The sequence below is a fragment of the Tamandua tetradactyla genome, chromosome 12 (genome assembly GCF_023851605.1).
Source record: "Tamandua tetradactyla isolate mTamTet1 chromosome 12, mTamTet1.pri, whole genome shotgun sequence".
NCBI lineage: Eukaryota > Metazoa > Chordata > Mammalia > Pilosa > Myrmecophagidae > Tamandua > Tamandua tetradactyla.
This window is the reverse complement of record NC_135338.1, coordinates 8,117,355-8,145,123: the sequence shown is the minus strand read 5'-3', so window position 1 is coordinate 8,145,123 and position 27,769 is coordinate 8,117,355. Positions and strand designations below refer to the sequence as shown.

Below are 27,769 nucleotides of genomic sequence, written 5' to 3'. Positions count from 1 at the left end.
GGCCAACATAATGAATTCATGTACCTAACAGGAAGTTAAATGGGAAGTCACCCTGAGTCCAGAGCTGAGATTCCAGTTGCTGGATTCCTAGGGCAAGGGAGACAGAGTCATCTGCAAGATTCTTTTGTGTCTTTCCTTAAGGTCTATTCTGGCAGTTAAGAAAGGGTGCAGCCCACAGACATCAAGGTGGCAGTAGAGGGAACTTCTCACTTTATCTCTCCAGAACCTACTGGTCTCCCGCTGAATATGTTTTTACTGCTTAATGTGCCATGTGTAATTGCCCCAACTGGGTTAAAAACGTGTATCCAGCTAAGACAGAACCCTGGCTTTCTGGTATAATTATGTTGGGACAGGAGCAAACCTTGAAAGTGGCCTTCTCATTGGGGAATATAAACCAAGTAAGTAAGAACACAGCCATTATTGCATGGTTTCTAAGGCTTATAGACAATACTGAAATCTCAAGATAGGGCTACAGCTCCTGAAGATGAAAACTGGCATTTTTTTATTCATTTGGTCAGGCAAATATTATAGACCCTTTATCAGGAGCTGGTTAGTTTGTGAGGTTCAAGGGGCGTAAAGATGAAAGACTTAGGCTCACAATCTAGTGGAAAAGCCAGAAAACACATCCAATGTATCCAACACAGTATGAGAAGAGGCAACCCTGATAGGTAGAAGGCCACATGTAGGCAGAAGGGAGGCACTTGTCATGAAGTGAGGAAGGAAACCATCAGGAGAACCTTCCACAATGCAGTGACGCTGAGAAGAGTCTGGAAGTGGGAGTTAGCCAGCTCTTTCGTGACTGTGTAGAGACAATACCTGCTTTTGACAGCAGTGTTATAAATTCCCTTTATGACCATGTGGCTTATGCAGAGAGCAGAAGTAAAAAGCTAGGATGAATAAGCAAGGAGAATAAAAGACTTGTGTTGGGACTGGAAAAGGAGCTTATCCTATTGATTAAGTAGGTCTTATCATTTCCACTTTACAAATGAGAAAACTGAGACTCATGTTAAGGGTTGTCCAAGGTCATGTAGTCTAGTGCCATATTGAACCCAAGTCAGTCCAAACATTTTTTATTCCAAATATTCATTCTGTGTAGGTATGGCTTTCAGCCTTGTGCCTCTCCCCTCTATTCAAGCACTGGAGGTCTCAGAAATGGTTCGGAGAAAAAGCTGGGTTTCTTTCCAGGAATGGTCATCATGCTTGAGGTTTGAGAGAAGCAATACTTAAAAGAAGCATGTACATTACAGGCTACTACACTTCAGGCTGCATTATTCTCAGGGACCACCTCTTGGGAGGAATGAGTCCACCCAGAGATTCTAAGTGTCCCTTTGAGGCAATATCTGCCTTAACTGTCACCTTCTTGGAAGACTATTTCTATAACCACCACCTTACTGTGGGCAGTGCTTTAGGGGGCACTGGCAGCCACCCAAACCCTTTCATAGTATTGGCTCATTCTTCTGCTCACTAGAATTATTACCAATTCTTAAATTTCACAAGGCATAGAAAGGTTGAGTCTTCAGAGATATCTTATTTTTCGGATCAATTTAAATTTATTTATTCTTTTGTATAAATAATTAAAATTGATTTACCAGAATTCCATTCCTTTGTTCAAACCTTAATTGAAGTCCTACAAATTGTTTTCGGAGGCCACTAGTATTTGGAAACATGAGTCCTAGTCCTGCCTTTGGTATATTGTCTCAGCTTCCTTATATGTCAAACAGCGGTGGCATCTATCTCATGGGATTCGTTTTGAGGTTAAGTACCATAATATTCATGAAAGTGCCCTGTGTACGGAGCTGCTCTTCCTTTTTATTATTTTCCTTTTATCTCTTCTCTGTGATTTGCTAGGCTATCCCAAGGTGCCTTCTGAATCATTAAAGAAAAAGCATATTATGGTCTGTGTGATCTTTGGCAGTATGGTCTTTGAAATTTTGTAATCTCTGCATGATAGATAGGACAAGTCTTATTAACTAGCATATTTAATTAACCAGAACATTCGGTTCTGCGGACAACTGGAGTAATAGGAATATTACTGCAGTTTATATAAGCCAATTAAAACTTTCTGAAGATTTAGGAAGATGTCATTTTCCTTACTTTTTTTCAGTCTTAGCCTCAGGGTTCATACAGTAGTTGAGATACCACTTAAAAAATAATATCTTCAAAAATATCTTTTCTCATTACAAAAAAGAACACATCTCTTTTCTAATTAGTAGGGCCCAGAAGAGGTTTTCACATCTCTTCTATTCCTTTGTTTCGCACCCCCCACCAACCCTAACTGAAAGCCTCTTGAACTCCCATATTTCTTCCTTTTTTTTTTTTGGTTTGTTTCTTTAGCATAGGCAGGCTCCAGAAATCGAACCCGGGTCTCTGGCATGGCAGGTGAGAATTCTGCCACTGAGCCACCATGGCCCACCCTCTTCCTTTTCTAAAAGCTGATGCTCTCAAAGGTCTGTTTTTTATTTTATTGATTTATTTTTTTAGAATTTACTTATTTAGGATGGCATGTTTCAATGCTATCGTTTGTTTTGTTTTTTGGGAGGTACATGGTCTGGAAATCGAACTTGGGTCTCCTGGATGAAAGGCGAGCATTCTACCACTGAACCACCCATATACCCTCAATGCTATTGTTTTAAAGGACGAAGGAGATCGTAGTACATTTTGGCCAAGCTAAAGGAAGGAGTGGAGAAGGAGAGATGGAAATGTAAGTGAAAAAGTTGGGGAGTAGGTGATCGTGGATGCAGGTAGAGGAGTCAGTATTGGAAAGATAGAACAAAGGGGCAAGGCAGAGGCAATAGCGCAGGGATGATTGGCCAACAAATGCACAGAGACATTTTGGGGTACAGATGAGAGAGCTTGCCAGCATACAATTATGTTGCTTCTTTGCAGGAAGGTAGAAATGTGGCTGGTCATTTGTTGAGAGGAAGTGGATTTAGACCTTGGGGCTTGAGGGTGTTCTCTGGGGAAGGCAGAAAGGTCCCACCACTGACAATGAACAGTACTTGGAAGCAGCCTGGTAGTCCCCGCTGCATCAAAGAATTATAAGTTTCCCGGGAAACCGATGGGCACAGATGTGAGATTTATCTAGCAATGTCCCAAAGCCCAGGATTTGGAGAGTGATTGGTCAGGTCGATGTGACAGGCTGAAGGTCTTGACCGAGCAGTAGATACTGATCAGGGATCAAGGGAAGTCCCCTACAGGAGGAGCGAAATTGGGAAAACCGGAAGGGTTTCAGGGTTGGTGGTCCCAATGAGGATAAGAGGAGATTCTGTGATTTAACTGGTGTTTTTATTCTTTTCAGAATAAGCACAGTGTGTCGCATGACAGAATCCCATGCTGAGATAAAAGAGGCTGACTTTTGACTTCTTGAATGTAAGAAAACCAGCTAGCTGTAAGCATCGTTAGATGTCATTATTTAACCGTGTATTAAATTCTTCAACTATAGTTTTGGTATTCAGTTTCTGCTACACTCTGTGCCACTAATATATGGCATCTACTCACTTTCCTTCTCCCTGCTCCTCTTAATAAAACTGTCCCATGCCTACTCATCAGACTCCATGTAACACCTCTGAATTCTGTGCCAACGGGGAGCTCTTTCATGGCTGGGTGGAAGCAAGTTACCTAGAGGCACTGTTATTTGAAAGGAGGCCACCGGTATACCTGATCGGGTCTGTCTCTCAACTCTATGACCGTAAACTCCAGAGGATCCTTGACTCTGGAGTTCAAGAATAGGAGCAGAAGAATCTTCAGTGACAGATAAAGGAGACAGTTGTCTGCTGATGCCACTGTGTGAACTCGGGCAGCTGGTTCCTGGCTTACATCGAGCGACGGAGGATCTGGAGGTACCTAGGAAGAAAAAGTTTACACCACTTTGAGAATTTCTGGGAGGAAACATTGGAAGCAGATTTGAAATGTTTTGGCAGGGAAATAAATGGCAATGATAACTGCAATCCTGATTTGATCACACATTGAGTCAATTTCCAAGTCTATAAAAGCGGATCCTAAAAAGAAAATGCTGTTTTGGCAAGGTCAGTATCCATAAGGAGAAAGGGACCTTTTTTCTTTCTTCTTCTTCTTCTTCTTCTTTTTTTTTTTTTTTAATAAATCCATTAACTAGAAATGAACATTAGAAGATGGTGTTTGGACTGGTGCATGTGTTCAAGAATTGGAACTGTTAGCGGTCAAATAGCTTACCTCAAGCAAAGCAGTACAGTGCTCGTTTGTACCCTTTTCTTCCTAAATCTGTTGAGTGCCTAGTGGGTAAAACTGCCAATATTGTCCCTTATCAAATCCACTATACATTTTTCCATCAGATTAATCACTGAAATCCAATTTCATTGTGTCTCCTCAATCACCTCGGGCCTCCATCCAGTGCTACAAATGAAAATTCAGCCACAGGCGACCTCCACGGGTTGTGCCCCTTTCTACCCTGATTCATGTTCCATGAATGGCCAACCTGGGGATTTGTGACCAGTGTAATTGCAGTGTATTGTGCTCAGAAGGGCCACACTTGGGGGTTAATATTCTTCAGTTGCTGTCTCAAAATTCTTCATCATTTAATCTTTGCATTTGTGTTTTGTAAGTGACATCTGATGGGACAAAGGTGCACATGCCATGAGAGGAGAATGCTGGGTCTCTGCTCAGGGGAGGTGCGGCCTCCTGCTGCCAGCTGGTCTCCTGGGGCTGATTGTTTGCTGTCCACTCCCTCCCCCGCTCCTAGCAACTGCTACTGCTCTCTGTCGCCTGCAGGGGCCGGGGCGCGGGTGGGGGGGAGGGCTAGGGTTGCAGGGTAGGGTGTCTGGTTCCCGTAAGGTCTGCACTCACCCAGCGAGCATCCCTGTGTCCAAGGGAGCTGAGATTAAAATAGTAAATACAAACTACCATTACAGTTTGAAAAAGGCCACAGAAAAAGGGAAAAGCTAGTTTTCTTTTTATTGAACAAGGGGCCCACCCTACGTTTTCATTTTGCACTGGGCCCCCAAGTAAGTTGGCCAGCCTCTCCCCAAGCTGAGAACTTGACAAAGCTGCCTCTAGCTGTGTTCTGACATCTTGCCCTCATTGTTGATAGCTTTTAAGCCATCACTGGCTGTTCGTCTACCTGGAACACTCTGAATCTACTCAAATCCTTGAGGGTGAACATCACGTCTTGATGGCTGCATGCAGTCTTTGCTGTTAAATCACAGGTATCCCACACTTTCTTTGAACTTTTACCATCTGAACTCGTTGTGACAGCAGCATACACTACCTCATCCCAATACTTAACTTTTTCAGGTTTGAATGCTTTGTCTCTCCCAGTCTGCATGAGCTGACTAATGTCAGAGATCTGCTCGCGCTCTCTTATTTTGGGATAATTTTAGATTTACTGGAAACTTGCAAAGATAGTTCAGAGATTTCCTGTACACCCTTCATCCAGATTCTCCTACGCACATCCTACACATCTTACACACACACACACACAGTGCATTTGTCAAAGCTGAGAGATTAATACCGGTACATTATGGAACTGTAACCCATACCAAACTTTGAAATCTGTTCCATAACTACTTGTAAAAATGTACTTAGAAACTTATTGCTTTTTTGTATATATATTTCACAATAAAAAAATTTTTTAAATACTCTTACATTACTATTAGTCAAATTCCCAACTCCAAACTTTATTTGAATTCCAACAGTTTTTTTTTTAATCATTAATGTCCACTTGCTGTGTTGAGTAATGCCCATAAGCCCAAGATAGAATTGCTCCTTTTAAGCCCAATGTCAGCAACTGACACTTGGTTCATTTTTCTTATGAGTGTCCAGCTTTCTGCGACCCAGAAACCTAAGGCCAACCAGACAGTCCTCCAGCTCCAATTTAGTTGTGTGCTCTGTGCCCTCTGGCTTGGCATTAGTCAGATAAGGATAATACTTTCATCCAGCCAGTGGAGTCCCTCACACTGCTGGCCTCCCTGTTGGGAATCTGCCTGTAAAATCCTTGCCTTTCCTGCCACTCTTTGGAGCTCCCTTTTCTTTTCTGGATGGGATGCTACCCGATTCATGCATTGCTCACGACAATTGCAAGATCCTAATTTCCATGTTGTTAAAAGGTTTTTCTTGTACTCTCTGTACCAGGATCTAATCCAGGGTACCACATTACATTCTGTTGGCACAGCTCCTTAGCCTTCTCTGGTCTGTGACAGCTTTTCAGTCTTTCCTTGTTTTGCATGACTCGACAGCTTTGAGCAGTGCCGATGGATTATTTTGCAGATTATTGCTCAATTTGGATTTGTCAGCTATTTTTTCACATGGTTAGACTGCAGTTATTAGTTCTGGGGAAGAACACCACAGAGGTAAAGGGCCTCTCTCATCACGTCATGGCCCGTGTCACAGGCTATCAATGGGACCTGTCACTGACGATGCTAATCTTTTTCACTTGGCCAAGTTAGTGTTTGCCAGGTTTCTCCACTGTGAAGTTGTTTCACCATCTTCTGTCCTCTTGTCTTTGGAAGCAAGTCATTTAGTCCAAGCCACCCTCCAGGAGCATGGCTTTTAAACCTCACTCTCTGATAGGGGAGCATCTTGGAATTCTTCTGTAAAGATTTGTTTCTACTCTCCCCTTTATTTATCTAATCATTTATATCACTTTAGACTCATGTGCATTTATTTAGTTTTCTTTTTTAAACAGTTTTTATTATGAAATGTAACATATATACAAAAAAAGCAGTGAGTTTCAAAGTACATTGTAACAAGTAATTATAGAGCAGATTTCAGAGTTTGGTAGGGGTTACGGTTACCCAATCTTAGTTTTTTCCCTCCTAGCTGCTCCAAGACACTGGAAACTAAAAGAAATATCGGTATAATGATTCAGTAGTCATACTCATTTGTTAAATCTTGTCTTCTGTATTATAACTCCTCCTTCTCCTTTGATCCTTCTCCCAATCTTTAGGGGTGTTTGGGCTATATCCATTCTAAATTTTTCATGTTGGAAGAGGCTGTCCATAATATGGGATGGGGGATGGAACTAGTTGATGCTGTTGGAGAGGCTGGACACTCTGGGTTTCAGGACTTATCTGGCCTAGGAACCCATCTGGAATTTGTAGGTTTCTGGAGAGTAATCTTAGTATGTGAAACTCTTGTAGAATCTCAGATAGAGCCTGTGCTAGTTTGAAAGTATTATGCACCCCAGAAAAGTCATGTTTTAATCCTGATCCAATTTTGTGGGAGCAGCCATTTCTTTTCATTGTGATTCAATACTGTACGTCGGAAACTTTAGATTATCTTCATGGAGATGTGACACACTTAACTGTGGGTGTGAACTTTTGATTAGATGGATGACACCACTCGTTCCAGGAGGGTCTTGATTATTTTACTGGAATCCTTAAAAAGAGGAAACATTTTGGAGAAAGATCAGAAATGACAGAGCCACCAGAGCCACCAGAGCCCAAAAGCCAGAGACGTTTGGAGATGCATAAAGAAAACATCCCCAGGGAGGTCATTGAAGAAGCCTGCAGAGAAAGCTAGCAGACGTTGCCATGTGCCTTTCCGGCTGAGAGAGAAACCCTGAATGTCATTGGCCTTCCTAAACCAAGGTATCTTTTCCTGGATGCCTTAATTTGGACATTTTTATAGTCTTGCCTTAATTTGGACATTTTCATGGCCTTAGAACTGTAAACTTGTAACTTATAAATTTCCCTTTTTAGAAGCTGTTCCAGTTCTGCTATATCGTGTTCCAGTAGCTTACAAACTAGAACAGAGCCCCAGGTGTTCTTTACGGTTAATAGGAATGAGTTTGGTTGGGGTTTAGCAAACCGTGGTAATTAGCAATATCTAACTAAAGCTTGTGTAAAAGTCTCCAGAATAGCCTCTCAACTCTATTTGAACTCTCTTAGCCACTGATAACCTCATTTTGTTACATTTCTTTCCTCCCTTTTGGTCAGAAAGGCATTGCTGATCCCATAGTGACTGGGCCAGGCTCGTCCCTGGGTATCATGTCCCACATTGCCAGGGAGATTTTCACTCCTGGATGTCATGTAGTGTCATGCAGTCATGTAATGACTCTCCTTGCAGAGTTGGGCTTAGCAAGAGAGAGAGGCCACATCTAAGCAACAAAAGAGGTTTTCTGGAAGTAACTCTAAGGCATAACTACAGATAGGCTTAGGTTCTCCCCTACAGAAATAAGCATCACAAAAGCAAGGCTCAAGATAAAGGGCTTGGCCTATTGACTGGGAAGTCCCTAATATTTGAAATGGTATCAGGGTTTCCTTGGTGGTAAAGCTTAATAGTGCCATATTTTTTCTCCCATCCCTCAAGGGACTTTGTCAATACTTTTAAATTAACTGCCCAACATACCCTGGGATGTATACCTTAAGCTATACAGAATTACATGCCCTCATTTCCATTCTGGGCTCTATGTGTTGGGTTGTTTAAATGAGTTATCTAGACAGGTTAAATTGTGCTACAGAAAATTAGGTCCAAAATTAGGTTTTGGACAAAATAAACCTCTCTTCCTTTAGTCTCATACAGTAGGTGAAATTCTAAAATACAGAGAACGTCCTCTTTACCACTATATTCTGATTCATCTTAGTATCTGATTCAATTTCTTTAATAATTGTTGTATGTAGCAATGCTGATTTTCAGAGCTGCAGAACTCCAGCTGAGAATTAAGTATCACACAGGTAGCCAAAGTTCCAGGGTGATACCAGATTATACATACACAGCACAGCATCTCAAAATCTAGGTATAACATTAACAGCTTTGGACTAAATGTGATTGCTATAAGAGCTTACAATCTAGGTCTCAATTTTCTTATAGGTATTTTCTAAAAGACACTATACAATATTTGTTCCCTTGATCCTGGTTTATTTTGCACCATATAATGTCCCCAAGATTCATTCACCTCATTGCATGCCTCATGACTAGGTTCCTTACTGTAGCCACACAATATTCCATTATATATATGCACCCAGTTTGCCATTCTACTTCTCAGTCAATGTATCCTTCAGCCACCTCCTTCCATTGGGCATCATGGCTAATGTTCAAAATAAACAATCCACGTCTCACATTTATCCTCACTTGGTTGTACAATCATCAATACTCTAAATTTTATACAATTTTCATTGCTCCAAAGAGAAAAATAACCGATGAACACAAATAGAAAGTTCAAACCTCCCTTTAAAAATTGTACCCCCCCACCCCAATTATTTACCCCTGCTATTGCGGTGGTACTGTTGATGTCTTCCTGTTAAATATAGACCACAGCATGCAATACTAGCTTACCCTTCTATTACTGACTTTTTGTACAAGATCCCTACTTTTGAAGTAGTTCATGCAAGAGTTCATTTAAATTTGTGGTGTTAATCTGGGTGATACATGGCTCTATACAAGCCCTTTCAATTATATTCACCTTCAATAGGCAATATTACTTATAAACCCACTAATGACTGCCTTTACTTCTATCCATTCCCTTACATTTAAGTTCAACTTCATTAACTGTCTGTTCACCCATCTCCAGCTTCTGTATATCTCTAGGTCCCCTATATTCTATATTATAAGCCTCTGAGTTTATCTTTACCAAGGTCATAATAGTGAAATCATACAGTATACATCTTTTTGTGTCTGGCTTATTTCACTCAGCATTATGTCCTCAATGTTCATCGATGCTGTTATATGCTTTAGGACGTCATTTCACCTTACTGCTGCATAATAGTTCATCGTATGTATATACCACATTCTGTTTATCCACTAGTCTGTTGATGGGCACTTGGATTGTTTCCACTTTTTGGTAATTGTGAATAATGCTGCTATGAACATTGGTGTATAAGTGTCTGCTTGTGTCATTGCTCCCAGCTTTTCTAGGTATATATCGAGGAATGGTATTGCTGGATTACAGGGTAACTTTATATTTGTAGTTCTAAGGAACTGCCAAACTGTCTTCCCTAGTGGCTATACCATTATAGATTCCCACCAACAGTACATAAGTATTCCACTTTCTCTCTGTCCTCTCCAGCATTTGTAGTTTCCTGTTGACTAGTAGGCATTCCTATGGTATGAAGTGATATCTCACAGTCTTGATCTGCATTTCCCTTACATTTAATGAAAATGAGCATCTCTTCATGTGCTTTTAAGCCATCTGTATTTGATCTTCAGAAAAATGTCTATTTACATCTTTATCCCATCTTATAACTGGGTTGCTTATTCTTTTGTTGTTGAGTTACATGATTTCTTTTGTATATAGGATATCAAATCTTGATCTGATACATGATTTCCATATATTCTCTCCCATCGAGTTGCTGTCTCTTCACCTTTTGACAAAGTCTTTGGAGGCATAGAAGCATTTGATTTTGAGGAGTTTCTATTTATCTATATTTTTCTTTCATTGCTTACACTTTGGTTGTAAAGTTTAGGAAGCTACACTTTTACAAGGTGTTGAAGATGTTTTCCTATATTTTCTTCTGAGAATTTTATGGTACTGGCTCTTATATTTGGGTCTTTGATCCACTTTGAATTAACTTTTGTATAGAGTATAAGGGAAGGGTCCTCTTTCATTCTTTTGGCTATTGATATCCAATTCTCCCATGCCCATTTATTGAACTGTTCAGTTCAGCGGATTTGGAGGCCTTGTTGAAGATCAATTGACCGTAGATTTGGTGGTCTATCTCTGCACTCTCGATTTTATTCCATTGGTCAGTGCTTCTAACTTTGCATCAGTACCATGCTGTTTTGATCCATGAGGCTTTGTAATTAGGTTTAAAGTCAGGAAGCATTAGTCTTCCCACTTCATTCTTCATTTTTAGGATATTTTTAGCTATTTGAGGTCTCTTTCCCTTCCAAATGAATTTGATAACTATCGTTTCCAAGTCTTCAAAGTAAGTTGTTGGATTTTCTTTGGTATTGCATTGAATCTGTAGACCGATTTGGGTGGAATTGACATCTTAACTATATTTAACTTTCCTGTCCATGAGCACAGAATATCTTTCCACCTATTTAGATTTTTAAAAATTTCTTTTAGCAATGTTTTGTAGTATTGTGTGTACAGGTCCTTTACATCCATGGTTAAGTTTATTCCTAGATACTTGATTCTCTCAGTTGCTATTTTGAATGGATTTTTTCCCTTAATTGTCTCCTCAGATCATTGCTTGTGTATAGAAATATTACTGATTTTTGTACCTTAATCTTGTATCCCACCACGTTGCTGAATTTTTTAGTTCAAGTAACTTTGTTACAGATTTCTCAGACTTTTCCTATCATCTGTAAATAATGAAAATTTTACTTTTTCCTTTCCAATTTGGGTGCTTTTTATTTCCTTTTCCTGTCTGATTGCTCTAGCTAGAACTATTAGTACAATGTTGAATAATGGCAATGCCAGAGGGCATACTTGTTCTTGATTGTAGAGGGAAAGTTTTCAGTCTCTTTCTGTTTAATACGATGCTGGTTATGGTTTTTTCATATATTCCCTTTATCATCTTAAAGAAGTTTCCTTCCATTCCTATGTTTTGGAGTGTTTTTATCAGAAAAGGATGCTTTTTCAGCATCAATTGAGATGATTATGTGATATTTCCTTTTGATTTAATCTGGTGATTTACATTGATTGATTTTCTTGTGTTGAACCACCTTTGCATTCCTGGTATAAACCCCACTTGGTCATGTTGAATAATTCTTTTAATGTGTGATTGGATTCAGTTTGATAGTATTTTGTTGAGAATTTCTGCATCTATGTTCATTAGGGAGATTGGCCTGTAGTTTTCCATTCTGGCAGCTTCTTTACCAGAAAGATGCTTTAGAGTGATGTTAGGTTCATAAAATGAGTTAGGTAGTGGTCTTCTCCTTTCAACTTTTTTCAAAAGTTTGGGCAAGATCAGTGTTAATTTTCTTTGGGATGTTTGATAAAATTCCCCTGTGAAGCCATCTGGCCCTGGGCTTTTCTTTGTAGGAAGACTTTTAATGACTGATTGGATTTCTTTACTTCGATAGGTTTGTTGAGATCTTCTATTTCTTCTGGGGTCAATGTAGTATGTTCATATGTTTCTAGGAATTTGCCCACTTCATCTAAGTTGTCTAGTTTGTTGGCATACAGTTGTTCATAGTATCCTCTTAGGATTTTTTGAAAATTTCTTCAGGGTCCATGAAACCTCCCTCCTTATCTTTTCTTATTTTATTTATTTGCATCCTCTCTTTCTTTTTCTCAGCCTTGCTAGGGGTCCACTGATTTTACTGATTTTTCTCAACAAAGTAACTTTTGGTTTTATTGATTCTTTTTATTGTTGTTGTTGTTCTCCAATTCATTTATTTCTGCTTTAATCTGTCATTTCTCTTCTTTTATTTGCTTTGGGATTACTTTACTGTTCTTTCTTTAGTTCCTCCAGGTGAGCACTTAAGATCTCTATTTTTGCTCTTTTCTCTCCTTTAATATAGGCATTTAGGGCAATACATTTCCCTCTCAGCACAGCCTTTGCCACATCCCATAAGTTCTGATATGTTGTATTCTCATTTTCATTCATCTCTAGATATTTACCAATTTCTCTAGCAATTTCTTCTTTGACTCACTGATTGTTTAAGAATGCATTATTTACTCTCCATATATTTGTGAAAGTTCCAGTTCTTTGATGGTCATTGATTTCCATCTTCATTCTATTGTGATCAGAGAAATTGCTCTTATTCAATCTAAAGTGGTGTAATGATCTATATATGTCTCTTAGGTCTAATTCAGTTATCACATTTTCAAGTCTTCTATTTCCTTGTTGATTTTCTATCTGGTTGTTCTATCTACAGAGGAGAATGGGGTATTAAAGCTCCCACTATTATTGTTAAAATGTCTATTTTTCCCTTCAGTTTTGCCAGGGTTTGCCTTATGTACTGTGGGGCTCCTGGATTGGGAGCATAAACATTTATGATTGTTATTTCTTCTTGATGAATTGTCCCTCTTCTTAATATGTAGTGTCCTTCCTTGTCTCTTATGACATATTTACATTTAAAGTCTATTTTGTCTGATATTTAGTATAGCTACTCCTGCTTTCTTTTGGTCACAGCTTGCATAGAACATCGTTTTCCATCCTGTCACTGTCAATCTATTTGTATCCTTGTGTCTAAGATGAGTCTTTTGTAAGTAGCACAGATGTATCATTTCTTAATCTGTATCTTTTAACTGGTGAGTCTGTTAACATTCAGTTTTTACTGTAAAGACATTTCTTGAATTTACCATTTTATCCTTTGGTTTTTATTTTTCAGATCTATATATTCTTTTCCCTCTTTCCTCTTTCTATCCTTTAAGCTATCCTTACTGGTCAATTCCGTGCCGTCCTCCAGACCTCCCTCTCCTGTCTTTTTCTTTCAGCCAGCAATATGCACTTTAGTATTTTTCATAGGGCCAGTCTCTTGTTGACAAATTATCTCACCCTTTGTCTGTCTGTGAAAATTTTAATCTCTCCCTCACTTTTGAAGGACAACTTGGCTGGATAAGGAATTCTTGATTGGAAGTCTTTCTCTTTCCGGATCATACCACTGCCTTCTCACTTCTATGGTGCCTACTCAGTAGTCCAAACTCAGTCTTATGTGGTTTCCCTTGTATGTGGCAAGTTGCTTTTCTCTTGTCATTTTCAGGATTTTCTGCTTCTCTTCAACATTTAGTATGTGTCTTGGAGTAAGCCTATTTGGATTTATTCTATTTGGGGTTCATTCAACTTCTTTGATTTGCATATCTATGTCTTCTATATGGGTTGGGAAGTTTTCCCCCATTATCTCCTCAACTACTCTTCCTAGCCTTCTCTTCTAATCTTCTCTTTTCCTATTGGGACACGAGCAATTCTCACATTTGTGTTCTTTGTATTGTCTATCATTTCCTTGAGATCCAATTTCAATTTTCCCATCTTTCTTATTGTTTGTTCTTTTGTGTGTGGGTGTATGTGTGTGGGGCGGGGGGCACAAGATGGAGGGTGCAGCGTGCTTCCTCATCCCCGCCTCCCTGTCCACACACTTTATGGCTTCAGGCCTCCATATAGAAAGGGGATCAGTAATCTCTGTGCACTAGCTGGCTGCTGTCCAAGAGCAGGGAAAGTAAGTGTTCTAGTTTGCTAGTTGCCGGAATGCAACACACCAGAGACGGATTGGCTTTTAAGAAAAGGGGATTTATTTTGTTAGTTCTTCAGAGGAAAGGCAGCTAACTTTCATCTGAGGTTCTTTCTTACGTGGGAAGGCACAGGGTAATCTCTGCTGGCCTTCTCTCCAGGCCTCTGGGTTCCAACAACTTTCCCCGGGGTAATTCCTTTATGAATCTCCAAAGGCCTGGGCTGAGCTGCGAGTGCTGAGATGAGGTATGCTGAGCTGCTTGGGCTGTGCTACGTTGCGCCCTCTCATTTAAGCACCAGCCAATTAAGTCAAATGTCATTCATTGCAGCAGGCATGCCTGCTAGCTGACTGCAGATGTAATCAGCAACAGATGAGGTTCACGTACCATTGGCTCATGTCCACAGCAACAGAACTAGGTGCTTTCAACTGGCCAAGCTGACAACTGACTCTAACTACCACAGTAAGTTTATGGTTTCTGGGTTCAGCAAGGGAGCTCAGGTTGCAGAATTCAGGGGGCTGATATTTCAAACTAGCTATGGGGCAGGCATTTTCCTGGGCATAGCCTTTTGTCCTCAGTGGAGTCCTGCTGAAGCCCATTTGCCCTGTTCTCTGCATCCCAACTCCTCAGCTTTTCATCCAAGACCTCCCTATATTGTGTAGAAGACCCTCTTAGGCCACTTGCACGCTGGAACTGCTGTCCTGGTTATTTTCATGCCCCTTCTCTAGTTGTTCCTTAGAGCAGGCGTGAACTCAGCCTATCCTATTCCACCATCTCTCTGTGAGTCCATGCATATTTATTTTGTACTTTGCATTATGATTAAATCCTGTGTTGTTTATTTTGTTGTTCAAATTGTTACAGCTTTGGCCATTGAGAACACTTGTAGGTTGGCTTTTGAATCTCTGTGACATAGTTCCATCCTTTTTTTTTTTCTTTTTTGAGCTTCTCATCACTTTGAGGCATTACAAGATACTCTGGGCTTCCCTGCCCCAGACCTAGATTTGGCCATTTCTCTAAGAAGCCTTATTTCCTTTAATTGGTATATGGTGTTTAGAAACCAAGATCTGGCTTTTGGTGTGCCAATAGTTATTGAGGATCATTGATTCTGGGCCCTCTCAGTGGACACAGCCAAGAAATGTATGTATGTATGTTAACCAATGCATACATAAACATCTATAACTATGTGTCTGCCTATCCTGTACTCTTTTTATGGCATTTAAGAGCCAGGTAAAACATTCTACACATAGTATGGCTTTAAAAAGTACTTGTTTTCTGATGAAGATCAACCAGAAAGATTTGATGCAGAGTACCAGAATCAATTGGGCATTGGTGGACTTTGGCTCCAAGTTAGGTATATTTGGTCTGACCACTCTCTGGGGCTTTTGTGTTACTCTTCCCCATGAGTTATTAACTTATCACTGACACAAGGTGGAGAGCAGAGTAGGCTATCATTCTCTCTAGGTCATGCAGGCTAGATCTTCAGGGGGGCTTTACCGATGAAGGGGGTAGAAAGTGTCAAATGAAAGGCAAAATCCTGAAATTTCAATAACGTCTTAGATTTGAACCCATCCTATTATGTACTGGTGAGTAATCCCTTGAAGCAATCAGATCAGAACCTGCAGAAGGAGTGATGTCCACAACAGAGAAAGCTTCAGTTCCTGAGCCATCCTCTCCAACAAGAACTTAATGAAACAGTAGTGTAACTTTAGACACTGATGCTGCTCCATAGTTCAGTACTCTCCATGACAAAAGCTTATTTTTGTTTTCTTTTTCTCCCCCCTCAATCTTGGAGAAAATAAGTACAAGTAGATAAAAATGTGGTTACCTTCCCGGTGCCTGTCCATGCCAAAAAAAAAAAGGTAGTTAACTGCACCATCTATCATTAAGTGTCTTACGTTGACCTAAATAAAATGTATTAATTAATCTTAGATTAAAAAATAATACCTACATAGCTAACTGAAAAGTCAACCAGCATTATACACTGATTACCATGTTAAAATTAATCATATGCTAATATTGTTATTATAAATTGTCAAAATATGAGATTACTATTTTACATATCCAAAATGTTTACTTTACTTCCTTAACTAGTATATCTAGTTGATGTTCTTAACAGAGTATTTCAGCTTCAATAAAGAGAGCTCATCATAAAAAATTAAATTAATTCAATTATTCATGCTCATAAAGAGGGGCTGACATGCAGATACTCCAAATGTCTTTTTTTAATTTATCTTTCAAGTACATTTTACAATTTACTTTTATGTAAGTTTTGCCTTCTTATCTTTTTTGAGATTAACAATGGGTTTCATTTTGTGGTCACTTGCCAACTATGGGTGGAAAGTTCTGAAATAAGCTAAGAAGCAAGTTGTTACTGCATTGAGATGAAATATAAACCACAATTACCAAGGTTGGCAAATAATGTGCATATAGGAAGTGTTGGATTTGCAAACCACACCAGTGACCTATTTTGTTTCCTCATTTTCCTTGAAGTATTATGTCTTAGCTATTGTACCTCCTCTCTCTAAGCAATATAGCTCAAAGCCCATTGTCTGTTGCCAACTACCTCTCACTGGTTTGGAAAAGTGATACAGGGATAGATCAGTTACTGGAGTCACCGTCTTAAAAAGGCAAACTTCAAATTTCAGTGTGAGATTCAGAGGTACATTCAGGACCCAGAGCATGAAACAATCATGCCTAATCCTGGAAAGGAAGTTAGTAGTCTTTCTTATATGGTCTCATGCCATTCAACTAATATAAAGCCAGCCCTGACAGAAATAAATATTTAGAATGTTGCACAGGATGCAAAGATCATAAATAAATCATCCCAATTTTTTTTCTAGGCTACATGGAATGCCTGGGTGGAAGCAGGACTTGTAAATTCAGTTAGCAAACAGTGTTCAGACTGTTGCTGGAAAATCTTCAAATCAAATAAGAGAAAATTGTCAGGAATTAGGAAATCATTAAGAGTCAGTTGTGTTGGGAGTGATAGGTTAGAAGTCACTCATTAGTCACACCAGATGGTCCATTCTCTCCCTCATAAAGACATACGCTCACCTGGGTCAGAGCAGTAGGGCTGTCTTGGGCCATTTTTCATATTTTTCCAGACAGAAGAACATGGTTTCTTCACTTGTACTGGGTAGGTTCTGATGTTCCCAAATTCAAGGAGATTCAACAAGTAGTTATTGAGTACCTATCATGGGACAGGCACTGTGTCAGGAAGAGGAGTTAAACAAATGAAGAACACACATTCTGTGCCTTCATGGAGCGCTCAACTGAAGTTTAGAGTCAAACACCAATTAACACTGACCTAATGTGCCCTGGATGTCAGGGAGCAAGAAGAAAAGGAAAGGGTGATTCGTTCAGCTTGGAGCAGGGAAGGCGCCATAGGAAGGTACCTCAAAGTTGGCTTTGAAGGATGAACAATACTTCACCAGGCAGGGTTACAGGCTGAGGAGCAGGCAATACAGTCAGGAGACACGGCATGCCATGAAATGCAATGACGTAATGCCATTCAATTACGGAAATTATGCTGAATTGGAAAGAGACCACATATGAGTATAAAAGAGCACTGAAAATCCAATTCTTTTACCCTTGCCTGTTTCTTAGAAAGGAACTGTTATCTGAGATCCAGACAGAATATAATGGTTAAGAACATAAGCTCTTTGAAGTTGGGGAGACCTGGTAGGAATCTGGGCTCTGTCATGTTCTAGTTGTATGAAACTGAGCCAGAAATTGACCATGTAACCTCTCTCAGCCTTGGTTTTCTCATCTGTAACTCATCTGTACTACCCACCATCCAACATTAAGAGGAGTGTTGTGGGCATACCCATGGATGGTACTCAATAAACGTAGATATTATCACTAATAATGAGCAGGTAACAGCAAATGAGTATTAATGGTGCTTTATTAATTAGAATGCTTGGCTTCAACTAATAGAAATCTCAACTAAGTAGGTTTAAGTAAAAAGGGGAGGTTTTAGGAGCTTAGCAGCCATGGGGCAGGAAGGCCGGGGTACCCCAGAGCCTCAGGCACCTCTGGCACCAAGGGCTCAGTGTAGTCCAGGCAGTCTCCTGTCACACCTCACACTGCCGGGTGCTGGCTTCGTTCTCACTTGGCTGCTTGCTTGCTTTTCTCTGTAGAATACTTGCAGAAACCCCCAAGCTTTCAATTCACAGCTTTTGTCTTCTGAGAAAAATCTAGTTGTGCAAAGTAAAAAATCCCGAGAAAGGGACTAGGTCTAATCCTGAGACCAATTCTCGGTCTAATTTCTGTGGCGAGGGAGGAATACCGCAATAGGAGTGCAGCTTCCAGGAAAGAGTGACTGAAACTGGGCAGGAGGTGCCTTGGTTATGCACTCAAGGAACTTCAAAGCAAAAAGGTGAAGGAAGAACTGTAGCTGCTATTAAAGCAATTGCTTAAATAAGGATTGAGGGTAAGGTATGGGGTTCTCAGATAAAAACTTGGAAGAAATAAGCTGATAAAGAGGAACTAGGAAAAGATCTTTAGAAAGCACTGTAAGTAAGAAGCAAAAGGCCAGATAAGTGTCCATGGACTAGTGTAAGTGGGAGATAATAGACCAGACTCTCAGTTGTCATTGAAACAAGGGTACTACACTGACTCTTTCTTCATATGGGCATAAAGAATCAATGAAACATCTGGCTTTACCAAGCACTATAGTGAAAACGGAGCTAGGAACTTTATCTTGACTTGTCCCAAGCTATGGTGCATGCTTAACTGAAACACTATGCATAGATCTGGTCCCCAAACTGGAAATACAGAGGCAATTCACAGAATCCCGGGGATGAGTGTGTAGGCTGGGGAAAGGAGTTGCCATATGAGGAGGACAGGAGGCAGGATAGTATCCTGGAAAGAAGACTTCCCTGAAAGGCAGGACACCTGGGTTGACTGTGTCACCTCAGGTATCATCTGACTTCTCTTGGGCCACATCCCTTCAACTCTGAAATCAAAAGTTGGGACTAAATGATTTCCTAATTCCTGACAATTTTCTCTTATTTGATTTGAACATTTTCAAACAAGCACCTGCAAATCATCAACCTGCAAATGTTTACTCATTAAACAAACTTTGTCTATTTGCAGCGATTTTTTTAACAGCCATTTATATCAGTCAAAGTCCCAGAAAGAAAGAGATGACACATTCAATTTAGGATGATTTACAAAACGATGGACAAGGTATGGGGGCTGAGGGTGGTGGTTCTCTAAATTCCGCCCCACTTCCCAACATTGTCATCACCTGGAACTTGCTAGCAATACAAATCCTCAGGTCCCACCTTAAATCTATTGAATCAGAAAACCTGGCATTGGGGCAACCTATGCCTCAGAGAGCCTTCCAGGTGGTTCCAATGAAAGCTCACATTTGGGCACCACTGTATGTGGGAAACCACAGTGGGCAGGGCAGTACCTGCAGCAGCTGTTCCTATACCTGGGCCTGAAGGAACAAGGGGAAGGGCACAATTAGAAGAATCTAGAATCTAGAGCTGCCTGTCACGGATTTATTTTTAAATTTTTAAATTAAAAAAAATACGACAAGAAAGAAACACAAACATTCTTAACATATGATTATTCCGTTCTACATATATAATCAGTAATTCACACTATCATCACATAGTTGCATATTCATCATCATGATCATTTCTTAGAACACTTGCATCAATTCAGAAAAAGAAATAAAAAGACAACAGAAAAAGAAGACGAAAACACACACAAAAAATTACACATACCATACCCCTTACCCCTCCCTTTCATTGATCACTAGCATTTCAAACTAAATTTATTTTAACCTTTATTCCCTCTATTATTTATTTTTATTCCATATGTTCTACTCGTCTGTTGATAAGGTAGATAAAAGGAGCATCAGGCACAAGGCTCTCACAATCACACAGTCACATTGTGAAAGCTATATCATTATTCAATCATCATCAGGAAACATGGTTACTGGAACACAGCTCTACATTTTCAGGCAGTTCCCTCCAGCCTCTCCATTACATCTTGACTCTCAGGGGTGTGGACCTTTCTGGCAATGTGGGAAAGAAATCCTAGAATGAGTTGAGACTCAGCATCAAGGGAGTGAGAAAAACCCTAGAATGAGTGTAAGAGATTTTGTTAAGAAGTAAATCTGAAATATTTGGATGGTAATACATGTGTACTAAAGTGACTTAAAAATAACTTTGAAAATTTAATTCATTTTTTATTTACCCAAAATCTATAATTGGAAGAAAGGACTACTAATAGGTATATTTCTACTATGCACATTTTGTCTCAAAAACAGTACTAATTCATGCTATCTGGAATATATTTATCTTCTCTACCTACAACTGACTTTAAAGCCAAAGAGTACATCACTGCTATCTGTGATGTAAAAATAAAAAATACCTACCATTAATTTGACATCTACTATGTGCCAAGAATGATCTCTAGACCTCACAACAACACTGTTGGGGTGGATTTTACTATCCCCATTTTTAACAATGAGGAAAATATCTTTCAGAGCCCACATCAGGATTAAAACTCAGGCAAACCCAACTACAAATCTTATATTCTTTCCTTGCCTACCCGTGTCAGCTAATCTGTATTATCGAGATTCTTTTGTATGTAAGAGGCTGACAATCTTGTTGGGGTGATAAGACAATATATATTCACAAGAATACCTAAGAATATTAAGGGGAACAATTCAGTGGTACAGAAAATCAGGACTGTTCTTGTTCAGACAATGGGGAGATCAATTCCAGCTCAGAAAGCTAGAAAAAGCTTAGTGGAGGTCGCTGGATTCTTTACAGATCCTGAAGCATGGGCAGAGTTTGGAAAGGAAGGAGCCTGGAACGGCTTCGAAAAAAGGCAGATGGGAATTTAGGTCTTTTTATTGTGGCGTGCAAAAGAGGTATTTTGTAAAAGGATGATGGGTTGAAAGCAGAGTTCAGGAAGGCAAAGCTGGCAGGAAAGGGCAGAATGCACGTGGAGGGAAGAGACCTATTTGAAAGTTATTCAAGCAAAACATATTCTTTAAAGAGAGCTGAGATGTCTTCTTTGGAAAAGGGTATTGAGGTGGGACCCTTCATTTCCTCTGCTAAGACCCAGGCGTTCACGTGGTAAAGGTAGAAAGAATATTAATGATATTAGTACCTTGTGAGTGGCACAGTTATTCTTCCTGGTCTGCTCATGCTTGTGCAATGCAACTAAAGGGACCCTTACCCACTGCTTGCGTGTGCCAAGAGCATTCCACTATTGCTTGTGCAAACCTCATACATGTCAAACACACGTCGGACTTGTATTCTAAAGAAGGGATTGGGGATCAAAATATATTTCCTTTTCTTTGATTTCTCTGGCTCCCTTCCCCCTCCCAAAGAAATATAATCCTTAACACTTGTTTATTTAGACACTTTCTGGTCCAATATCTCCCTCAAATACCAATCGTTGTTTCCTCAGCATTGCCCAAGGTGACACCCTACTCCCAACTTTGGCCCTAAACACACATATATTTTAGTAATTCGAGAATTGTTTTCCTAATCCCAGCTACCCCTTATCTTGCCCACACCCAGTCTCTGTCTAACTACTGAACCCCCATTACTCCTTTCCCCACCTGTCAGCTGTAGAATCTTTGCACAGGCTGCAATCAGAGGATAGGTTAAGCTTGATGTTTTCTGCTGAACATGCATAGAAATCTGAAATGGATTTTAAAGAAAGATCTTTGACTATTTTGCTGATCCCAGGTATGAATCAGCAGAAAGACCACAAATTTGCCTTTAATTAAAGAATTAATTAAATTTGATTTTTGATGCTAGTGCGGGTCTTAAATAATTTCCTGGAAAATGAAAAGTGCTTTTCATTGCAAAAGACAACAGTTGTTTTTTTTAAAGAACAGAACTTATCCAGTTAACAATTTTCCAAATGTTTTTAACACAGATACCTTGGCCCTCTGCCCCATTGTTAGCTGCCTGAACATCTACTCCCATTCTTCATTAGGAAAAGCCAACCCTGATCACGTGAGCCCTGTTGGGAGAAAATGCCTCCTCCACAATGGAAGCTGAAGGAAGCCAAATCTCCCCGCCCCTGGCAATAGGGTATGGGTATGATTTGGTTTCAGCCTGTCAGATGCTCCTATCCAGAACTTTCGACTCTCGAGGAAGTAAACCAGGATGGTTAAAATTCAGTGAGGCAACAGCTGCAGGGTACTGGGTTCTGGGCAAAAGCAATATCCTGACCAGATTGTGCCAGCTCCCGGCTATGAAGGCATCTTGGTTTCTGCACATTTTCCAAAGTCCTGCGATCCTCTCCCCTATAGCCCATCCAATCAATCTCCTTTTGCTTAACAGCCATAATTGGTTTTTGTGGCTTGCATCTAAGAGCCCTGTCTGAGACCAGCCCTCCATGGTGTCCCATTGTACCTCATTCTGCAGCTCCTTCCTCATCTTGTAGGTTCTCTTTTCTTTCCAATGTCTTCACTTACCATTTCTCTTGGCATTCCAACCTTCTCTGTGGGTAACAGTCTCTGTGACCAGAGAAAGAACTCTTTGAGAGCATTCAGGAAGAATTTCTGGTTTTCTTGATTGCTTCCTTAAAAGAACCCCATGATGGACATACTTAAGAGGGCTTACCTGGCTGTTACCATAGCCGAACACATGGGAGTAAGTGTTCCCCGGAAGAGAGCTGGCTCATTCCTAGGGGAAGGTGCACAAGGAGAATCTCTAAGATGCACCTACCTTGTTTCTTCCCCATTTTACTCTAGTCACTCAGATGCCAACAGAAAGTGGAAATTCATTGGCCATATCATGAAAGACCTATCCTCATGGCTCGTAGGTATTCACTTTAACTCAGGAAAACGGAAATAAATTTGGTATTCATTTTAGAATATTTCCCCAAAAGATTGGCTCAATAAATTTAAGCAAATTAGGTAAGAAAATGCTGTGCTGTGTAAGGAAAGGTAAAAATGCCATCCTGGTCTGATATAAACCTACTGGTCTACTTTAAATCTATGATATAAACTACTCCTAGATGCAGTTCTTGATATCATACCTTTGAATATACACTCCTTTCTTTTAGGTACTAAGATGCTGACAGTAAGACTACACAACTACTTTGCTTTTTAGAATACCATATATACTGTTCCAAAAAATACCTACAAATAATTTCATGGTATTTTAAAAATCATATTTAGATGTAGTGGGAGTGTTGCATGAAATAATAACATGTTGTTAAAATTAGTAACTGATTCTAATTTGCTTTCTAATTCTGGATTTTCATAAGTTGAACTTGCTTCCTGGAATTAACTATTTTCTTTTCATTAAACCTTCACAATCACTGTCTTTAACATGGGTCTTTTTCTCTTTTCTGCCCAAATTGTGGCTTTTTCCATAATTTGAACAAGAGTATCTACCCATATATATAGCTGCATTTAAAGGATATTAATATTTTTATGTACAATGCAACATCACTTCCACCCCCTTGCAATATCACTACCATTCTGAGAACCCAGGTAAATATTCCCTATTGACTGCAGAAACCCTCTACTTACAAATTCCTCTTTGGTAGGGTCTCCTGGAATCCATTTTCTTCCAAATAGCACTGGTGAGTTTCCTGATTGATGGATTTGAATAAACACTACTACGGCAGCCTCATAATTCATTTTAGTGTAAACACCAGGTCAGGATAAACCAAAAGACCTGTGGCTATTGGCTTCTGTGATGATCCACTAATTAATAAGTCACTGGTACCTACTATGTGCCTAGCAATGCTTAGCTCTCTGCTAAGTGCAGGGAAGAAGGCATGGGGCTTAGCCTCATTTTCTTATGATCCAGGAGGGAAAAACAATTGTATAAAGAGTGCTAAATTCCAAGTAGATAGACAAGTCAGCACAGCACAGCATGGTTACTTGGGAACCGATTTACAGCACACTCCCTTGCCATGCTAATGGCCTACAAATATCTTCTCATATGGGAATTGGGCTTTTAAACCATAAGCCTATGGATCAGTTCACAAAATATTATTTATGCTTTGTTCATGAGCAGAAAGAAATAAATGAGCAGAAAGAAATAAATGGGCAGAAAAGCATGCAAGAGTACTACAGCTAAAGCTGTTACCCTATACATTTGTCTCAGGAAAGGAGAGCAAATCAGAAACTGGCAGTGTCATCAGCTTAGTCAACTTGGCTTTGATTTAAGCCACAATTTAAATAAAACTATTGGCAAGTTTCTCCCTATCAGGATATTGGGAAAGCAAAAGAAACCTGCATCAAGGGTGTATGGGCTGATCTAGTACTTGAACCTAAACCCTCAATGGTAAGTCCCACCTCCACACTCATTCCCCAAGCTTCTTCCTCACTGACCTAAATCTTACTCTCCCTTCAAAATCCAGCTCAAGTCTAAGGCCAACTGTCTGGGCCCAAAACTCACTTCTGAGTCATTTGAATGGTGTTAAATAGGGAATTGGTATGATCAGATTTAGGTTTTTAGAGAATCACACTGCAATATGGAGAACAGATTGAAAGGGAGTAAAAACTGGGGATGAAAGGACTACTAAGAGACCCCTGGAGCAGCAGAGATGATAGTGGCCTTAAAGAGGTGATGGCTGTGATGTTAAAGAGAGGTAGACTTGAGAGATACTGCAGAGACAGAATTGACATAACTTGGTAAATGATTGGATATGGGTGTAGAAATGAGAATGAAGGAATAAGTATTGGTTTCTTTCCAGGACAACTGAATTGATAAAGAAACATTCACTGAGCTAGATGGAACACCTGGTTTGTGGGAAAAGATGATGAATGCAGTCTTAGACATGCTGAGTTTAAGTGACATGAAAGTCATCAAAGGGCAGCTGGACACAAAGGCACAGAGTTCACAAGACAGGTATGGGCAGGAGACACGAATTTGAGAGTCATTAGTATATGGACAAGTCATTGAAGTCATGGTATGGGATGAGATCACTCACAGAGAAAATATTGAGACACAGGGTTGGGACTCAAGAAAATCAATAATTAAGGGGATATGAACCTACAAAGGTGGGAAATAAGCCAAGAGGGTGTAAAAATGCAGAAACCAAGGGAAGAGAGTGTTTGGGAAAGAAAGCCATGGTACACAGTGTACTTTAGAGGTATGACTGTAATTGGTGACTCTGCAAAGAGCAGTGTTGGTGGAGGCTAAAGCCAGATTGTCATTTATTGAGAAAGGCATTGGAGGTGAAAAAGTAGATGCAGGAAATGTAGACAGCATGCTAATACAAAGAGAAAGGAAATAGTTATCTATCCAGAAATTTTGAAGACACACGAATCATGTTACTTTAAGGAGATGATAAACCAAACCAAATCTTTTATGTGGGAAGTGGGGGTGAACACACATGTGAATAGATGGATGGAAGACAATATGGCAGAGCCAAGTAGCACAGTGTAAGTTTGCTGGAAGAAAGATGATCTTTTCTTAACAGTGCAAATGATTCATGTGGTAGTTTGAAGCTGTATGTACCCCAGAAAAGCATGTTTTTAAATTTAATCCATCCCTGTGGGTATGAACCCATTGGATGTAGGACCTTTTGATGAGGTTACTTCAGTTAAGGTGTGTGTGGCCCACCCCAATCAGGATGGGTCTTAATTCTATTACTGAAGTTCTTTATAACCAGAATGAATTCAGACATGAAAGAGGGAAAGGCACTGGAAGAGAAGGAAGAGATCAGGAGACGCCATGTACCTAGACACATAACACAAGAGCCAAAGTTCCCAGACAGCCAGTCCCAGAGCTCCATGATCTCCTTGAAGGGAGAAAGCACCACCTGGATGATGCTTTGATTTGGACATTTTCCCTGCCTCAAACTGTGAACTAATAAATTTCCATTGCTTAAGCCAAACCAATGCAATGCCATTGGTATTGGTTTGAGGAGTCCAGGAAATGAAAACAATTCATGGTAGTCATGTGTGACTTTTTAAATTCAATCTGAGAAAATGTGTAACTTTCTATAAGCTCCCTGAAATCTTCCTACCCAGAAACGTGGGGAGGTGATCTGGCATGTCTACCATTCCCCTGCTCCAATGTTCAATCAAAATCCCCACCAGAGAGGACAAATATCTTGGCCAAATATGAGAAAAAAATGATATTAAAGTATTTTCTCCATTCCTCTGGTAAGCAAACAAGTGTAAATTATCTCCTGAGAGTACTGTGTTCATTGATGTGAGGCAAATTACAGCAACTATGTTAGTATTTGAAAGCTTTGTGTGCTGGAACTGACAGTTGAGCTTAATATATTTTAAATTCTCTTGTAGAGGCAGCTCTCAGAATTTGTCACGCATGCTCTCCTCTCAAAAAGCAAACTCATTTAAAGAGGTGAAAGATATTTCTTCTGATGTTCATATCTGGAAGATGACTTTTATTTACTAAAGAGCCCTGTGATAAGGTGAGGTCTGTCTGGCCTTATAAACATTCCTTGAATCCATTCCTTCTTGGGTCTTTATCCCTATGCTTCCCTACATTAGGATCAGGCTGGCTTTTTCTTAGCTAACTGACTGCCATACGCTCCCAGCTTCCAGGATGCACAGAGGTAGGAGCTGCCAAGTGAGGGTGAAGTTATCCCATACCAGAGAGAAACTGGGCAAACCTTGACTGTCAAGTCTAGAGGCTAATTTTCATCACCACTGTTTGGCTAGAGGAGATTCAGCACCTCTCATTCATTCACTCACAAACATTTACTGAGGGGATCTTTTACATGCCATACATTGAATGAGGCTATTCGATGAGACCAAGTTTCTGCCCTTCATTCACAGTGTGTGTGTGAAGGATTAATCTTACTAAAAGAGAAGTCTGGCTTTTTCCTTCAGTACCTGGAAGGTGACCTCTAGGATTGCAGAATGTCCATTTGCCTGTGGGCTTTGACCCTCAGACAGTCTAACAATGGGATTTATGATGGAAGCTTCAGGCCACATCCTATTGGTTCCAACCTCCAGAGGATCTGATGACTAAAGGTATTAGGCTGACTCTGGGGGGAGGGGGGGAGACTGGAGGTTCAAGGTTAGCCACAGGGCAGTTTGTAATTGAGCCCCAATTAAAACTTTGGGCACTGAAGGCTCAGGTAAGCTTCCTGGTGGGCAGTACTCTGTGTGTATCACACATCTTGACAGGGCTGAGGTAACATCATAGGAAGAAGATGAGCAGGAGCTTCATGTGTGGGCTCTCCCAGACCTTGCCTTGTGTGTCTCTTCCTTCAGCTGGGGGTCCGAATTTTTTATAACTTCACCATAATAAAAGTGTAATTGTGAGTACAGTACTTTCCTGACTTCAGTGAGTTGTTACAGTGAATTATTGAACCTGAGGGTGGTCATGGGAACATCCAGATTTGTAGCCAGCTGGTCAGAAGTGAGGGTGGTCCTGGGAACCTCCAAACTTCGGGCTGATATTTGAATGAGGGGAGTCTTGTGGGGAGTGTGGAATTGGACTCTAGCTCTTTTCACTGCATACTGGGAGCAAAGAGGCTGGAAAACAGGAAAATTACCATAGAACATGGAAAGTGCTAACATAATGTCAAATCTTGGACTTAATGGAAATTAGGATCTACAGGACCCCAAACCTGGAAGGTAGAGAGAAATTGTAAGACAAAAATCAGTCTAGACCCCAGAAGGAGGAACAGAATATAGGGGCAACCACTTCTTTGGGAACTAGTCAAATCCAACAGCAGATGATGAATGTTCATCATCTATGGACACTCAACTGTACCTCCGATTCACAATGACAAAGATGAGTTATAATG

General features: G+C 40.1%; 1 protein-coding gene and 1 long non-coding RNA gene across 9 annotated transcripts in view; one reads left to right on the top strand and one right to left on the bottom strand.

The window, feature by feature from the left end:
• Window positions 1-26,922, bottom strand: part of SLC35F4 (solute carrier family 35 member F4) — a 52,332-nt gene extending 25,410 nt beyond the window's left edge. The window contains exons 1-6 of one of the 8 annotated variants that reach the window (XM_077122533.1): window positions 26,847-26,922; window positions 23,559-23,620; window positions 22,642-22,704; window positions 22,432-22,535; window positions 21,627-21,708; window positions 3,658-3,843 (exon numbers count right to left, since the gene is read on the bottom strand). In XM_077122533.1, coding sequence (XP_076978648.1) covers window positions 3,658-3,843; window positions 21,627-21,708; window positions 22,432-22,455 — 292 coding nt within the window. In that variant the 5' untranslated portion in view covers window positions 22,456-22,535; window positions 22,642-22,704; window positions 23,559-23,620; window positions 26,847-26,922. Of the gene's footprint in view, window positions 1-3,657; window positions 3,844-21,626; window positions 21,709-22,431; window positions 22,536-22,641; window positions 22,705-23,558; window positions 23,621-26,740 lie in introns of all 8 variants that reach the window. The other 7 variants (XM_077122536.1, XM_077122534.1, XM_077122535.1 and 4 more) reach the window with 7 other exon arrangements.
• Window positions 4,791-26,398, top strand: LOC143651770 (uncharacterized). The gene is made up of 3 exons (XR_013160203.1): window positions 4,791-5,180; window positions 24,734-24,888; window positions 26,292-26,398. It is a non-coding gene; the product is annotated as an uncharacterized LOC143651770 (long non-coding RNA).
• Window positions 26,923-27,769: the final 847 nt, after the last annotated feature.